At 46.5% G+C, this 17,934-nt stretch overlaps 3 protein-coding genes across 3 annotated transcripts; 2 read left to right on the top strand and 1 right to left on the bottom strand.

The window, feature by feature from the left end:
• Positions 1-11,360: 11,360 nt before the first annotated feature.
• Positions 11,361-12,898, bottom strand: EI90DRAFT_3148443 (mitochondrial carrier; the record flags this gene model as incomplete). Its single annotated transcript, XM_039065572.1, has 9 exons — positions 11,361-11,446; positions 11,505-11,846; positions 11,898-11,915; positions 11,975-12,098; positions 12,241-12,416; positions 12,465-12,494; positions 12,550-12,610; positions 12,661-12,722; positions 12,832-12,898. The coding sequence occupies 9 exons, from the start codon at positions 12,896-12,898 to the stop codon at positions 11,361-11,363; spliced, it is 966 nt and encodes a 321-aa protein (XP_038907563.1).
• Positions 12,899-13,073: 175 nt separating this feature from the next.
• On the top strand, positions 13,074-15,157 carry EI90DRAFT_2957485 (uncharacterized protein; the record flags this gene model as incomplete). The annotated part of the gene is made up of 10 exons (XM_039055448.1): positions 13,074-13,415; positions 13,473-13,503; positions 13,560-13,684; positions 13,739-13,830; positions 13,882-13,998; positions 14,049-14,219; positions 14,279-14,597; positions 14,647-14,853; positions 14,903-14,968; positions 15,020-15,157. The coding sequence occupies 10 exons, from the start codon at positions 13,074-13,076 to the stop codon at positions 15,155-15,157; spliced, it is 1,608 nt and encodes a 535-aa protein (XP_038907564.1).
• A 1,077-nt stretch (positions 15,158-16,234) lies between these two features.
• EI90DRAFT_2877939 (uncharacterized protein) lies at positions 16,235-16,656 on the top strand (the record flags this gene model as incomplete). The annotated part of the gene is made up of 2 exons (XM_039053901.1): positions 16,235-16,501; positions 16,552-16,656. Coding segments are annotated over 2 exons (372 nt in total), but the record flags the coding sequence as incomplete, so codon positions are not given.
• Between the last annotated feature and the right edge of the window lie 1,278 nt (positions 16,657-17,934).

Here is a 17,934-nt window from a genome sequence, read left to right on the forward strand (position 1 = left end):
TCAGAATAGTCAACGAACAGGTGACAAGTTCAGACGTTTAACAGATCTCATGATCTTTATGAGACTGGACAGACATTAGAAGATCATTATAAAATATCTACACCCATGTAGTATGAGATTTAATCTACTACAATCATGCCTAGAACTTGACATAGGTGTAATATTCAAAGAATATATCCCTACAACAAGAAAATAGCACATAGACGGCAGAATAAGAAGGAACATTGGGAAAGAAATGTAAATATCTCGGGAACCAGTAAACTTTTGACTGTAATCTTTTTACCATCTGGAAGGACTGTTTTTTAACTTTATCCACGGTTTTGTTTCATTCTAAAAGCTTCAAAACTGACGGAGATATCGCTCAAACGGCGAAACACCTTATAATTCATATATATTTATTTGCTAATTCTTACAAAAGGTAATGTGACTCAAGGGAAATATATTGGCGCCCGGAAGTCTGGCGGACCGAATACCATATGATAGAGTATTCCCCGGCGCGGGCGGACAGTTTTTGATCGCATCAGAAGAGGAGAAAATGCTAAAAAACCGGATCTTGTATATTTTCCCATGATTCATCAAAACTTTTTGATTTTAAGCCCAAATAAATCGGAACAAAGGAATGATTGATGATCTGGATCTCGGATCATAAGCATGAAGTGATTCAGAAGTCCGCGGATCAGTTAATTAATTGGGAAGGCTCTAGAACATTAGTAATGATGCGGCTTCACAAAAAGGGGTCAATTAGAGAACAGTCTAGAAAGTTCCTTTATAGCCGAGTCATTTCTAAAGATAACCGTTCGTAATTAAGGCGGTGTAGAGCATAGCTTCAGCGCTACAAGATCCCGTTGAGATCGGCCCAAAAGACAAAGAAATGAATTACTTATTGCTGAGTCATGTCCTAAGTCCATTATTAAGCTTACACAGCCCAAGCCCCTATATCATTCTAGAACTATCTATAATACAAATGTAGCACATGTAACTAGTGCGAGGCGTGGGAGTAGAGAGGCCTCTGAAAAGCATAAAAGGCCACCGCTTCTGCCCCCTCTCAAACCTCAGGTAGAAATAAAAGTTTAATTCTCCTCACCAGTGGTTGGTTCGTTTGCTCCAAAAGATAAAAGCAAATATTAGTTGTTAGCTAATATAAAACTAACATGTCACTCTAAGCGTGAGTTAGGGTCAGTTAGACACAGCTGAACAAAAGTGTCATAGTGAGAATTAGTGAGAATTTGGTGGAGGGACTTCTTAATTGAATAATCTCTCAGCAATACTTGGTTATCACACCACAGGAGAAAAGTGAGCGATCCTGAACCTGCTAGATAACTAGCACGCACTCTAAGCGATAGAAAGAGCAGTTTGGTCACTCCTGTATTGAGTAACATTTATTGCGGAATTATTTTATTAGCAGTTTTCCTTCAGTAAATTATCAGGAAAATCACATCCTACTGAAAAGTGGTAAATATAGGTGTAATATTGACTAGAAATCATAGTAAAGTCAATATAGAATTTTATCCGTAGACGATCTATACATCAGGTGAGATCGTTGGGGGGTGTTTATTGTTGTTTAGACAGTGAACAATCATATATTTGGCAACCAAAACACGGTCAGTACGCAAATCAGCACAAACTCTAATATCGTTATTGGACGTAGGAAACTGGTTACATAAGGTGATCCAGCTCCGCTCCTTCAGCGCACAGTGTGTTTTATACACCTAGCGCTAATATCGCTTATAGCGACTGCCTGCTATAACCGGCAATGAAGACTGCATCAAGACAAAAAGGTATATACGATATCCTCAATTGATATCGCGTCAATAAAGAAAATATCAGTATGCATGCACATTGATATTCCAATACTTGGCTCAGACCCAGAGCAGCTCAGCACTCTGACAGCAGGCCAATGATACATTGATACAAGAGAGAAGGTCATCCATGTGATGAATGAAAGAAGAATGTTGTGGTGAAGTTGCGAGGTCCATGTGATCCAGGGCCATGTGACGTGTTTGCAAATAGTTACATAATTGATCCAATAGAGAGGAACCATGTAATGTGTTCATAGGAATTTACATGTTTATTATGACCAGGACAGGAGATATGCAGTACCTTTTGTTTTTTGAGGCTTGTTTTCGGGCAGCGGAACCAAATTGGACCACGTGATAGAAATACCGAAAGTGCTGTTTGTTTTTATTGACATCAAGGAAACCCTGAACCAAATCGCGAACGCTGCGACCTAGTCCTTTCTGGCTCGCGTGTCGCTCCCCAAGTCATGTACGCTCACCGGGGAAGCAAACCTGCGTCAAATAATGGTCCTGTGACCCTTTGGAAGCCATTTAAAGTTCCCCTTCCAGCTTTTACAACACATGAGGCTTCGCGACCCTCACGGAAGAGGAAGCGTGTTTCCTACACTGACACGGACGAAGAGAACAGCGTGCCCCATCCGAATCCCTCTGATATATTAATAGATCATGTGGGCCCGCGAAAATCACGCCCAATCCTCAAGCCTCCTTCCAGCATCACTTCCGTCTTTAGAATCCCGACAATGCGAGCTAAGTCAGGCGAAATTATACCGACTACAATAACTGGCGCTCCTCTTGGCGTCAGGGCTCCGATCTCGATACCTCCGCGACCCCTTCATGATCCTATGTCAGACCATGCTATCGTCTTGTACGATCCCACAATTAATGATGGAGAAACAGACGAAGAGAGGAAAGAGCGCATGAAACAAGAAGCGAAGGAACTGGAAAATTTAGAAGCTCGACAAACTGCTTGCGATTTGGGTTTGTTTAATCCTCATAAAAGCCTACGCGAATTGCTTGGCGAGACGAATCGAGTGGGATGTGCTGCCAAGGCTGTGAAGGTCCCTGTGGTCATAGACCCACTGCTGAGCAGAAAGCTCCGCCCCCATCAAGTTGAAGGGGTTAAAGTAAGTTGCTTATGTGTTGCCCTTAGGGCTACAACACTGAGTTTGTGTTCTTAGTTTCTCTATCAATGTACGACGGGTAATATGGTGGGGAATCAATATGGGTGTGTGTGTCTTTATTTGGGACATGCGATTATTTGACTGTGACCTAGCTGTATCATGGCAGATGAGATGGGTCTCGGGAAAACCATGCAATGTATCGCTTTGCTTTGGACCCTTTTAAAGCAGTCCCCTAGACCAGGGAAACCGACGATCGAGAAGTGTATCATAGCGTGTCCAGCGAGTTTGGTGCGAAACTGGGCAAATGAATTCGGTAAATAGTGAATTGCAGCTGCATAGTAATTGCTCACTTGCGTCGCCAGCCAAATGGCTCGGGGATGGTACTCTTGGCTGCCTTGCTATTGATGGCAGGGGCACCAGGGACCAGATGACAGCGAACGTCGCACGATGGATATCCGCTTCTGGACGAAACATTACTCAGCCAGGCAAGAAATGGTTATCAAACTAACTTGTACTCTAACGCACGTCTGCCCAAAGTCATGATAGTATCTTATGAGACTTTGCGCTCATTGGCGCCTCAGCTCAAGAACTGTCCAGTTGGACTACTACTTGCCGATGAAGGTCACCGACTGAAAAATTCTGGTGTGTGGCCCAGCCTGAGATTAATCCTCCATGTTTACCGAGGAACGTCCGAATGCAGATAATCAAACCTTTCAGGCACTCAACGACCTTAACGTGCAACGTAGAGTCGTAATCACCGGGACACCCATTCAGGTGACTATCCATTTTCCGTAGCATGTTCATGTCTCATCCCCCACAATAGAATGATTTATCGGAATATTTCTCACTCTTAGATTTTGCGAACCCTAATTTCCTTGGAAGCAGGAACGAGTTTCGCAGAAGATTCGAGAATGCTATCATCAAGGGTCGTGATGCTGATTCCTCAGCGGCTGACAAGACTGCGAGCATCGAGCGGATGAGGGAACTTAACGAGTTGGTAACAAAATTCATAATTCGCCGAACAAATGATTTACTTTCAAAGTACTGTGAGTAATCAGAATCTAATGGTGGGGTTTCACTCATAGTTTTGGTTTGAAGTACCTGTTAAATATGAGCATGTGATCTTCTGCCGTCCTTCTGCGCTCCAGGTTTCACTCTATAAATTTTTCACCAACTCCAAGGACATCCAGATCCTTCTGAAGGGTTCGGGAAGCCAACCTCTCAAGGCGATCGATCTGCTTCGGAAGTTATGCAATACTCCTCAGTTGTTGAATCTTCCCGAGGCTTTACATGGATGCGATCACCTACTCCCCCTCGACTATGTTGGCATGGGCAACCGTGGCAGCAGCAGATTAAGCCGTGCTCTCCCACTGTCGCGCCAGGAAACGTTCTCAGGACTCCGTTCTGCATACAGTGGGAAAATGGCAGTGCTGGAAAGGTTAGTCAGAGAATATAATGGTCATGACTCCATCTCAGAGCGGCCCTGCAGATTTCTGGATCGTATCAAAGCAGAGACCAAAGAAAAGGTAGTATTGATTAGCAACTTCACTCAAACACTTGACCTCTTCGAGGATCTATGTCGGAGCAAAAGGTATGCTTGTTATCCTGGCGACCGTCTTCTGCGTTCCAATTAGGATCGGTATATTGATAAGATATGGCTTCTTTCGACTGGATGGGGCAATGGCGACAGCAAAGAGAGCCAAGATTGTGGATCAGTTCAATGATCCTGCGAGTCCAGAGTTCATCTTCCTTCTAAGCAGTAAAGCTGGGGGTTGTGGAATCAACCTCATCGGCGCAAATCGCCTCATCCTATTTGATCCTGGTAAGCGGCAAAATTTGACGTGTATACAATGCGCAGTTTACCGTATCTAAGATTGGAACCCTGCGTCGGATCAGCAAGCACTCGCCAGGATTTGGCGTGATGGACAAAAAAAACAATGTGGGACTTCACGTCGCAGTAGTTCCCCTGAGCACTAAGGTATATTATAGGTTTTGTCTACAGGTTCATCTCAACCGGAACTATCGAGGAGAAAATCTACCAACGTCAAGCCTCCAAACAGTCATTGAGTGCAAGTATTGTAGATCAAGTGGACAACAGCGAGCTACAATTCAGCGGAAACGAGCTGAGAAAATTATTTTTGTTTAAGGACGGCACCGTCTGCGAAACTCATGACACGTTCAAGTGTGGGCGTTGCAAAAACGGCAAGCAGGTCTTAAAATCGCAGGCACTCTTATATGGTGATGCAAGCACGTAGGTGGCAATCTCAACTGGCCTCATGCGGGAATCAACTTATGGTGATTCAGGTGGAACCATTTTCGCAATGACGAACTGAAAAATAATCATGATGACTTGCTTCGTGCAGAGTGTGGGGGTACCGATATCTCATTTGTTTTTCAGTATATCAGCCATTAGACTGAACGTCTAGATCCCAAGGGATCACGGGAATTGACATTTATTTCATGTGGATTGATCGAGAATGCTTGAAATCAATGGTAAAAAGGAAAGAGAGTCGCTGCATAGCTAAGGCCGGCACAGATGTTACAAATCTTCATCTTCTTCAGGGAGCGGTGCTGCGGCAGCCTACATGGAAGTTCCGAATATGAGATAAGAAAAGGTCCAAAGGAAGCGACCAACCGTTGCTAAATCAGCCTCATACTGCTTCATCAGTCCAGCGTCAACGACGATCTCGGGCGGGGCGAGAGCCGGGGCAGCAACGAAGTCGAGGGCGGGGTTCCTATCAAGGACTTGAATCAGAGGCTGGATGCAACAAATAGCACATGCATTGCTCACCCTACTAGCTTTCTGGCAAGCCACAAGAAAGGCTTTTCAAAGTTGTAGTTAGACTTCGCTGAAATTTCGAAGTACTGCAGGTTCTTCTTCCGGTGGAATGTAATCGCTCCTGTTTTCACTTTTCTATCCTACAGCAGCATATCGATCAGCCAAAAATGATTTCTTGCGTATGGGTGGACATACTTTAACGTCTACTTTATTGCCGCAAAGGACAATAGGGATATTCTCGCAGACACGTTCCAGATCGCGATGCCAATTTGGGACATTTTTGTAGGTTATGCGAGAAGTCACATCGAACATGATGATGCCGCATTGCCCTTGAATGTAATAGCCATCCCGAAGACCCCCAAATTTCTCTTGGCCCGCAGTGTCCCAAACATTGAAGACGATCGTTCCGAAATTGGTTGAAAAAGACAACGGATGAACTTCGACTCCTAAGGTAGCTGGTTGCACACGATTCCGTTCAGCCTTGCGACTGTCTTTTGTGACGACATCTTAACACATACCGATATATTTCTTTTCAAATTCGCCGGTGAGATGACGCTGTATCAACGAGCAGATGATTAAGGTGAGATCAATCGATCTCCACACAAAAAGCACTCTTGTTGTTCAGACCAGACCTTGACAAAAGTAGTTTTCCCGGTGCCCCCATCTCCAACTGCATCGTTGGTTTCGGAATAAGCAGGGTGGCGAGGTGGCGAATGGAGCGGTTTGGGCAAACATGAGCGCCAATCGAGTCAGAATGAAATTGTAGCGGATTGTTGGTGGAGGTTTACAAGAACGGAAGATCACCAGACCTACCTAAGACGAGCTTGAAGGTTGGGATGGTTGGAGGCAGTGGGACCGGTGGTGTCTGCGTTGAATCGGCCGCCATGAGGTCGCGATGAGTGAAGGGTTGACGATGATCAGGAAGAAGCGTTGGAACAAACGGAAAGAGGCGAGGTCTTAGTCCCGTGATTTAGGTATCACGCGAGACCGCTTGGTGTCTTGTGCTCGTTGACACGTCCCATATTAGTGCTTTACTAGACGATATCTAGAGCTCGTTTACATGCGGGTGTTTTTAAGAGAAAGAATTCTCTGATCCTATTGGGTGTTGTTGACCAAGAAAGCCTTCGCTGATCCAGCGCCGCCCCATGAGATAACTTAGATAAGCCGGTATCGGCTCGTCTGACTGCCTATACGATTGGAGAACCAGCGAACTGAAAGCATCGGTGGAAGCGTATTGACAGGCATAGGAATAGGTTTAAAGTTACATTGCCTTCTCTGTGCCCACAGTGATTTTTTCGGCACTCAGCCGCTGGCCGACTCAATTGCCTCCTTGATTTCCCCACACCCAGCTTTTTCCACCTCGTGCAGACGCAAGCCTTGCTATTCCTTCGTAAAAAGAAAAGAATATGGTGCTATCTGCCATTGCCATTTCCGCCCCAATCAGAAAGCGCAAAATCCTTGAAGAGCATCCGATATCTGATTCAACTCGGAGCACTCGTGCTGTCAAGGTCGGCTTGTTCGACAATTTAACGTAGCTTATTGGTTTCAACTCTGCTTTCAGCAGCGCAAATGTACGGAGAGTAATGATCAATTTCTGCCCAAAGAGCTTCCTCAATCGCTAGACCTTCTTTCCCAAGCTACCTATACCGCGCCAGTTTATCCCCGTTTTGACCTTTACCCAGACTTCGCGTATGATGAAATGGACGTTGATCCTCCACATACCCTGACTGCCTTGTCGACACACGAAAGCATGTCCACTTTCGTGGGACTCCGACAACCCCGAGAGAATTTTCCGTCGAACCACCACACGTTCGTGGCATTCCGGTTCACTGGCAGGATATATTTTTCCACTTATGCTCGCTCCTTCAGCTGTTCTCAAATCCCCAAGCTTCAAGTCGCAAAACATCCCGGTTTGAATGGTCACCGGGCCCTTTACACTTTATGTCCTCAATGCGGCGCAATTAACAAGGTGGAGGAGGCTTGGAACAAATGAATTGAATTTGAAGTCATATCGTTGTTGCTTTTCTGAGTTTTCACCAAATGAGAAAATTTCCCAACCTGCTGCTCCTTCATTGCAATATTGTGCACCCAGTCAGGTCAACACGCTCGCCTGTCATAACCCCAACTAGCTTCAGCGTGTCAGGTGATAATCGTCAACCTTCAGAAGCAGTGCAACCGTCTCAGTTGCCAGCTCGAGGGCGCTGGTCGAAACAAGTAAGGGTTGCACCACATCTTCCTCCAAAATGTTGGATACCAGTCCCTGTCGGGAAGTTCGCACGTGAATGCGCATCATCATTGCGCGAGTGGATGTCGGCTTACCTTGCGCACGTTAATACCCGCCGTCTGTTCACCTAGTGCGTGCCGATTACGAAGTTCGGTAACAATGGCAATCGAGTTTAAGCCCGCATTTTCGGCTAAGGTTGTTGGAATGACTTCCAACGCGTCTGCGTATGCCTGGAAACAGTATGCTTCCAGACCGCTGAGGGTCTGTGCATATTGGGAAAGCATACGTGATGTGTGTATTTCGGGGACGCCCCCTCCCGCTATCAAGGCACTGTGGAATGTGTGAGTTACCTAATCACGTAATGAATGAGGTGCACTTGCCGTCTTTTGACGAGACATCGAACAACACAGAGTGAATCGTGTAAGCTCCTCTCAGTTTCCTCAAGCACCACATTATTGCTACCCATGCATAGAATTGAAACTGTACGGCCGGGATTCTTGACACCTGTTATTTTGACTACACGTGCTTCGGCTTTCTGTGTCTCCTCCACAAGTTCCGCAAACCCAAGTTTATCTTCGCTAAAGGCTTCAATGTCTGCTATAGGGCGTGCCCCAGTACTTCTGGAGAGAAACTCGATCTCGTCACGTTCGATGTCCTTTATCACGAGAATCTTCAATTTTGCCAGAAAATGCAAGGATAAGTCTGTTACTGCATCTCGCAAGATGGATTTCCTGAATTCATAACTGAGCATGTCCTTATTGTCAGGACCAAGGGGCACGCACTGGATCAGGAGAGCATTACATCCTGTTTTCTTTATCCTCTTGCAGAGCCGAAGTAAATATTCGCGCTCTTCTTTGAGTATTTTATCCATTTGTCGGTAATCATTGACAACAATTTGGTTGTCCATCTGAGGAGGTCATCATTGGCTGTCCATGACTCGCTGCTGCAGAAGATATGCTTACATCAGGTTTAGGCGGGCTGACCTGAAATTGGATTAAACCAATTTTGGCCTTTTCCATTCTTGTTGGACCGCCAGCACTGGAGATCACCAATTGATTAAGGACAACTCCATCAATGAGTTCGGTGTCTTCTATGGTACCGCCGACTTTTTTAACAATTCTTATATCACGAAGGTCGACATTAGACGATGTCGGAGTAGTCAGTCGAGTTACAGCAGAGACCGCGATCGGGGCGAGGATTGAAGAGTACTGGGATACAATCTACAGCGTGGACAGTTAACCACATTCAGAGACGGACAAGGTTCGGATGTTGGCTACCTTCGAGTTGAGGCTGGTGGTTGCAGCCCGGAGCAGACTCCCTTTGTCTTTAAGGTCCACAGGAGTCGCAATTTCATCAAGATATTGTACACCTCTCAGGGACGCCTTGATGAATGATTCAGCAATGATCGAAGGATGTATCCCTTTGGCGAGCATTTTTTCTGCGGCGCTCAGTAGACTGCCGGCGAGTACAACGACGGACGTCGTGCCATCACCAGCTAATTTTAATTGAGAGACGGGTCCCTCACAGGGCAACGGTTACGTACCCTCCACATCTTGTGCTGCAGACAAATCAACAAGCTTTCGCTCCAATGAGTTCGATATGCAGAGGGTTATGAGTGAGTGATTACGTACCATTTTTGCTGCAGGATGCAATACCGCCATGTGTTTTAATATTGTAGCACCATCATTGGTGACAATCACCTCTCCTTGAGCGGTTTGTATCTTGAGTTTCATGAGCTTGAGTGAGAGAGGATGATGGAAAATTCACACCATTTTGTCCATCCCTCTCGGCCCCAAGGAAGTGCGGACGGCATCACTTATGGCTTCCTCCAGCTCGATTAATAATGTGCTGAGAAACACAGAACAGAATCTGTTCACCTTTCGCGGCAGTCATGTTGGATAATCGGACCTCCATGGGTTTCCTCTGGGAAACATTAGAAAACGCCATGGCTTCGCGAGCGCTCGCAGAGCACACCTTGTCATTGAACGCCGAGTTCGAGCCATTAGATGAGACTTTCGATGAGAGAGACATCCCACAGCAAGACCAATATTAGATATAAACAAATATAACAAATCGGTTCGGACAGCTCCGCTGAAGTATATATTGAAGTGGAGGAAAGCCACGTGATATGTGTGGTCATTGTCATAAATGCATCTGCTGCCGCGGGGCTTCGATGCCATCCGAGTTCTGCCCTCTCAACTGAACCTTTCACTCGTATTGAAATGTGGTCAAACCTTCAGATGGGACCGACTCGATCTTGAGCCGTACTCTCCAGAATGGCGCTTTGTGTTGTTCGATCGAGTGGTCTGCTTACGCCAAAACGAAGAATATATTTTTTTCCGGACGATCTTGGCGAACGGGGTTGCCGAAGACTCGGATTGGACACGGCTGTGGATCCAGGATTACTTTCATCTTCATGTCGACACTGAGGCTATTTTCAATGCAGTCGTAGATCCGATTTTCATCGCTGCTCGTCAGCACTTCGGTGGAGGGATACGGATTCTCCGCCAAGACCCATGGGAAACATTAATTTCGTTGGGTGTTCCTTCATTGCTTCGTCTGAGGGTGGCTCAATGTTGCTGTCCGTAGGTTCATTTGCTCTCAGAATAATAATATACCTCGAATTACATCCATGGTGCATAAACTGTGTCTTCATTTCTCGCAACCTCTTACTCTGGGACCCGAAGATGCTGAGTTGATAAATCCATCAAATCATCCTTTTCCAATGCCACAGAGTTTGGCTCAACCTTCGGTGGAGACTGATTTGCGCAGCCTTGGCTTTGGTTATCGTGCCAAGTTTATCCAACAGACGGCAGCCTTACTGTGCAAAAAGCATGAGGATCCTCAGAAATGGCTGCTGAGCCTACGCGAATGCACTTACGAAAGTGCAAGGGATGAATTAATGCAACTCCCTGGGGTTGGTCCCAAAGTCGCCGACTGTGTTCTGCTCATGTCATTGGATAAGGTAGTGTGTTGAATAGCCCCCAAGTGTCGCATACTCTGAACCTATAGTCAAGCATGCGACGGTCCCGATTGACACACACATGGTGTCCATTGCAATCAAGCACTACAATTTCCCAGCAGGAAACCGTATGCGCGGGACCACAATATCACCAACAACACGAGGGCAGATGGCATCGTTTTTCCATACGCAGTGGGGTCCATATGCTGGTTGGGTCCATGGCGTCCTTTTCACTGCCGATCTGCCATTCGTTGTCCCTGCGGCCGTAGAGAACAGGGCTACGGTTTCCCAGCATCCGGGTAGAAATCGGAAAATCAGAAGGCACGGGTCATTTTCGGAGTTGGTTGTTTTGAGAGGTTCAAGACAACCCCGAGGCGAGGAACGTTGAGAGCCAAGCATGCAAATTTTGCAAGTAATGCTTCAGAACAATCTTTGTTAAATTCGGAAAGCGAAGCTACACCGTCACAGAGCCATGTGCTTATAGTGAATCAATCAATACTCCAACTTTGTCGAACATAGTCCAAAGGACTCCATGGGTTATGATACTCCTTGAAGCGCTTACACCTATTTCATTGGAAGTTCCAGCTAATGTTTGCACCGTTGCATAAAGAAATGGACGCACCAAGGCCACGATACAGGCGCGCAAGGCCGAGGTAGATAGGTTTCGGTTTATCTGGGTCGGTCCCTCGCACCAGACGAGTGAACGTCTCCAATGCGCTACGATATTGCTCTCCGGATAATGCCCTTTGTTGTACTTTGGTCTTCACCACGTCCAACGGATATATGATTGCCCAGCTGGACACGCCAGCAAAGCTTCCGCACAAAAAAGGGAGTAGTGAGTCAGGGAGGTGGAAAGGCAACCAGGCAGGTTGCGGCCCTTGGGCACCGGAGGGGAGTCTTCCTAATATACGGCGAAAGCAATCATACTCCGCAAAGTACATCGCCGTCCCAAGCGTGTCACGCACTGCTCATGCTCACATCAGAATCGTGCTCCACTGGTTCAATGTGCACCTACACAGATGCAAGTGGAAACCTTATGGTGTTCATCCCAGGGTGAAACCAGAACGATTGGTATACCAAAGATGATCTTACCTGTGTACAGCCCACGAACTCCACTTTGGTGTACTATATCTAGCACGGAAGCTGCAGTTGAAGGGGCCTTATGAAGCACTACACCTCGCTTCTCAGCAATGGAAAATTCCAACTGCCGTCGAACCTAGAGCAGAATTGGGAAGTGTTGGAAACAGGTGCTAGGAAGATGTCAAACCTTGACGAGTTCAAAGGCTAGATTGGAAAGTCAGGCAGGGTTGATATAAGTCGTCCATGAGTGACCTACGAGCACTGCCAGCTGATATGACGGAGCCGCTAATGGCACCACCAAACCATCCAGCTAACACGACATGTGTAAGACGACGATTGTCCAGCCAATGGGCCTTCTGCAGTGCCTCCTTCGTTCCTGTATAGATTGTAAAAGAAGCAGCCCTTACGGCTGATATTGTGAAGAGAGGTATCCAGATGCCTCGAAAAAATCCAGCTGTCACCGGATCAGAGTGGGTGTCATGTTAAAAGCCAGTTTACGCACCGACACCTTCCTCTCTCCATATACCGATGCCTGGAGGGCTTTGGATTCGGTCGCGGTGATGACAGCAAGGAACCAAATGACACACCTAACCTAAAAACTGTGATCGGAGTCCGACGAGCTTGAAGCCTACTCTTTAATGAATCGAGCTATGATCAAAAGTCAATACTCAAGCAAGTGGCGGCGCGACCAGACTAACTGGATAGCCAGCAAATGTTGATATTAGGCTCGAAACTGTGGCGCTGACGATCGTTCTTTCCGCTAGACGCACAGGGAAATTTCAGAATCAAGATCGGAAAGTCTCGAAGACTAGGCGTATGTAGTGATATAAAATTGTCTATCTGTCTTACGGGACTCTTCGTATGCTCACATTTGAGGGTAGGAATAATTGCGTCGGAAGGGAGGAATGGAAGACGGTGGGACTCATGTCCTCCCATATGCGACGGACAAAATCCCCAATCAACGAATAGAAGGGACTTGGTCACTAAAGTGCACAGAGCGTGTCCACGGCTGTGTGAGAGTGGCAGTACTGGAGTCAAGACTTAATTTCTCAATCTTGCAAACAAGGTTAGGCAATTTCCGGTGTCGATTCAGGACCCAGCCCTAATCAAGATGCCGAACTCGAAAGAGTCTAAAAGAGCTGAAAAAGTATCATCCGACCTTTCCGCCAATCCCTCTTCGGAGGAAGCGAATGGGGCTAAAGCGGATGACAGCAAGGGAAAGAAGTCGGAGCCCACATCCTCGCTATCCTCAGTCTCTCCTAATCCCGCTGAGAGGGTTCCTCCTCAAGGCATTGTTAATGCGATCCATTCTCAAATAGAGGATCATCCTGAGCTTCGAGATATGGACGCGAACAAGATCCAAGAAATGCTCGGGAAACTGCGGCTTAAAGACATGCTCAACAGTAGAAGCGGTCTGGGTGGCAAGAGTAGGAAGGATATTAGTGAGCATAAAGTAATATCTCCCTCGTTCCCCTTCGTCTATCGCCTCCTATCCTGATGCATTTTGAAGTTTTGGAAAACGCAGCCTGTACCGCAGCCTGGTAAGGCGACGTCCAGCACAGACCTCCTACTAATCTAACCAAGCTGCACTTGAAAGGCGATGCTATCTCTGATGACGGGCCAATTGAATTGCCGAAATCACTAGAGGAGATCAAACAGGAACCCGATCCTCTACCTAAGGACTTTGAGTGGTCTATGTTGGATATTTCAGATGCCGTTCAAGTACGTACTCGTTTCGCAGCACCAACGTTAGTTTATTGGTAACCGAAGCACCAGTCACGGGAAGTATACGAACTGCTGTCACAAAACTACGTAGAGGATACCGAGGCAGCCTTCCGTTTCCAATACTCTGCCGAATTCCTTCAATGGTGTGCATTCCAGATTCGTGATGCGGGTCTTGAATCCAACCCTGTTTCTAGGGCCCTCATGCCTCCAGGATATCATAAAGAATGGCATGTTGGTGTTAGAGTGCGATCATCGAAGAAGTTAGTGGCATTCATATCGGGTGTCCCAATTACCCTCGTAGTTCGAAACAAGTACGGTCCCCCACAGTATTCAGAAATTAGGTTAATTCGTCATTTTTTAGGGAGGTGCGCATGAGCGAGATCAATTATCTTTGTGTTCACAAGAAACTGCGCTCAAAGCGTCTCGCGCCTGTGTTGATCAAGGAAGTAACCCGGCAGTGCCACCTTAAGGGTATCTTTCAGGCGATCTATACCGCTGGCGTCGTCTTGCCTACCCCGGTGTCCACTTGTAGGTGTGTGTTTCTAATTTGGTCTGAATTGCTGAGGGAATATAAGGATCTGCATCGTCTAGATATTTTCACAGGTCCCTCAACATCCCGAAACTCGTCGATACACATTTTACGACAGTTCCTCGCAACATGACTGTAGCTCGTATGATTGCTCGTAACAAGCTTCCCCCATCTGAGCTTACAAGCCGGGGACTCCGTGAGATGCAGATTAAAGACATTGGTCAGGTAGCTTCTCTATGGCAGAAATACATGGAGAGGTTCAAGCTGTATCCTCGTTACCCCATTGAAGAACTGAGGCATAATATCCTCAGCGGTGCAGGACGTGGCGAACCCGTTGACGGGCGAAGACGGGGACAAGTTGTCTGGAGTTATGTAGTGGAGGTGGGGGACTCAGCCTCTTGTGAATCTTGAAGCTGACAAGCGTTGACAGGAACCGAGAACTCATCAGATCACAGATTTCTTCTCCTTCTACTCCTTACCCTCTACCGTGATGCGCAGCTCAAAACACGCGCTTCTCGAGGCTGCATACCTATACTACTATGCCAGTAGTGCAGCTTTTGAAGGGAGTGCGGATCGAGATCACCTCCGTCCACGCTTACAGCAACTCATTGGCGAAGCATTGATTATTGCTCAGAAGGTGAGATGATGATGGCTTTAGAGGTAGATTGGTGTTAATGAAACTGCAGGCTGGATTTGACGTCTTCAATGCTCTTACTCTCATGGACAATGCATTGTTCCTCGAAGACTTGAAGGTTCGCTATTAACTAGGTCGGTGGTGTACGCCCTGATCGATTTTCATCTAGTTTGGCCCCGGAGATGGGTACCTGAACTACTATCTATATAACTATCGTACTCTTCCTTTCGAGGGTCATCGGGCATTGTCCAGCGATGAAGGCGGCGGGGTGGGAGTAGGGAGAGGTATCGGTGTGGTTATGTTATGAATCAAGACTACAATGGTCTGTTTCTACGGTTGCACCAGAGCAATGTGCTCAGGGGTGGATTCAACTTTGACAATGTCGCTGGTGTTGGAAACGATTATTCAGGTTTTCCGGTGATGATGATGATAATCTATCTTAATAACCCGCGGCCTCTCGTGATGTCGTGGCAGTGCGGATACCCCGTGGCGTACATGAAGGGGACTATACATGAAGTGTGGGTAGTTTGGTTGGTATCGTCAGTGATCCTCGGGTTGTGTGGTGTCGGTGGGTATTGTCGTGGTGTTGATAAAAATAAGGAAATAATTCATTGTGGTCATCTCGCCCGTTAGCCGCCATCCTAAGTGTGGCAGTGTAAGACAATTGCAGTCATGTCGTATCAAAATCCTTATCAAATCCCTAACCAGCTTTCGAACGAGGGACGCGAACACCAATTTGGCTACAACATGCCATATGGAGAGAGTGTTTATCCTGCGTACCAAGATGCACCTTTCCCCAAACTGATGGCCCCGGAGAGCGGAACTATTCCAAACAATCCTCCACTGAAGCTTCTGTAGCGCAAGAAAAGTTCATTCCTTCTTGCCACGGCCGTATCCTTCCTCCTGATTCGTCATTTATAGGTCTACCCCAGCAGTGAGATTTTCGAGCTACGAGGATCACAGAAATGTTTGGACTAAGGTGTGGTGACGTTGCAGAGAATCTTTCTCTCTAATTGGACTCTCCAGGGCTCTCGAGGGAGCTGCTTCGCGAGATTCCTTTGCTGCACCCTATTGACGGCTCTGGTGCTTTTTGTGTCCACGGTCGCTGCATTGGGACTGGTGCGATCCATTCCTTCGGCATTTTCATCTAGGATCCCTAACACCACATTGCAGTGGATCCGACCCCTAATGTCACGTTCAACGGGCTCGTTTTCCCTTCTACAGGCAATAAAGTAGGCCTGCCCGGTGGGAATGTACGAACCTTCCTCATTCTTCTTTTAGGTTGATGTACAGAATGGCGGCTTCAGGATCAATCTACAGGTATTCTTTATCATATCTTTCATTCTTATGCTGGTTGACCTCCATAGTATAGTTAAATATCAGTGTGGACAATCCCAATTTTTTTTCTGCTACCTTCCAGAACATAAGTGCCGTAGCGACATATCCTGTCGGGAACATATCTTCCATTGGTGGTGGCTCACTATCAAATGTCAAGTTCGCTTCGCATGCTATTACACCCATCCTTTTCCCGTTTATCATCACCTATGAAACAAGTCTCGACCCCACCTTAGTTGTTGCAAAGGACATTGCAAGCAAATGTGGATTTGACGGCTCCACACCTCAAAATATTGTTGTGGATTATGTTCTTACGGTCAGTTGACAGTATTTGTTGGTCGGAATTCATCTTCACCTATAAGATAGTTGAGGATCAGAGTCCTGGCAAAAATCAGTCCAGTGTTCCGAGGAAGTGCGAACTTTCCATGTCCATTGAGTAAAGAGGACTTAGTGGTGGGTGGCATGACAATTACTGCTATTAACAATCTGACAGGGTCATTCAGGGCATCATTGGAGGCTCCCAATAGTTTTTGTTTGATTGCTTCTCTCTTGAGTGTGTGCTTGTGTCCCTATTCATGGATTGTATATATGGTTTTTATCCCTAACAATGGTTGAGGATTTAGTTGTCAACTGCAGGTTTTCACCCCTCAATGTGATTTTACCTGACAATGATCAACCACCACATAACACTCTCAATTCTTCACTTTTAGAAGTGAGATGTGGTATGTGGTTACTACAGTAGTGGACATGCAAAGTCTTCAAAATTTTAGTGTGTCCAAGATATACATTCAATAAGCCTCAAACTTGGTGAAATCACTTATCTTGCACTTGCTGATCATTTGCTGCTAACAATAAACCAATATTTGAAGATTCAATTTTTTTAGTTTTGGTGAAAAATTGGCCACATGCTAAAAAATGATCACCTATAGTTGGAAGGGGCATCATGTGGAAGGCAATTACAAGAGGAATAAGATTATGGAAGAATATTTTGAGTAAGGGTGAATTTGACATGCAAAATCAAGGATGTTTGAATGTGCCATGGTGATTTGGTTCCGGCCTAGCACATGCCTTCCTTATTTAGCATCCAGGTCCCAATGTCGCTCTTAACATGGCTTCAAGATGCAGGTGGTGAAATACTTTTGCAGTAATGGGGGTATGGCAAGTACCGATATCATGACATTTGGAAGCTGTCAGGGTTCAGCACCCTGCCCTAGGGTGCCCCAGACTCCCCAACCAATCCTTCCTTCCATTCCTTTATTGTTGCCTTGTTGTTGCCTTTCTGTGTTGTGTATCCGCGCACACGGGATAGCGTGGGAACTTTCTGAGTGAGCAGCTCGCCCAGAACGTTCCACGCTTACTGGGCACTGCCACCTGGATGTTCCCTCCAGGTCACACTACACAACTCTAGGAGCTGTATAGTTGTGGGCATGTGACCCATTCCTTTATATAGCAACCATGCGGTGAGATGAGACCTTTACCCTTCTTCTCATTTCATGCCCTGCATAGGCAAGTGTATATATTCCCTTTCTTTTACTATACATCTCATGCCCCGCATAGTGTGAGGACAGGTTAGATGGGGGTTGAGGTCAGGGAGCCTCCGAGTCCGAGGCCGGGCCCTGACAGAAGCCCACCTTTGCTGCTGCCAAGGCTGCAGCACTTCAATGTCTGGATTCATGCCCTCTCAGTACTATCTGAAAATTCATCAACCATGTGTGGTGACTCATGGATGCATATTGCAATGGATTGACT

The sequence above is a fragment of the Cantharellus anzutake genome (genome assembly GCF_015039405.1).
Source record: "Cantharellus anzutake strain C23 chromosome Unknown EI90scaffold_297, whole genome shotgun sequence".
In the NCBI taxonomy this organism is placed as follows: Eukaryota; Fungi; Basidiomycota; class Agaricomycetes; order Cantharellales; family Hydnaceae; genus Cantharellus; species Cantharellus anzutake.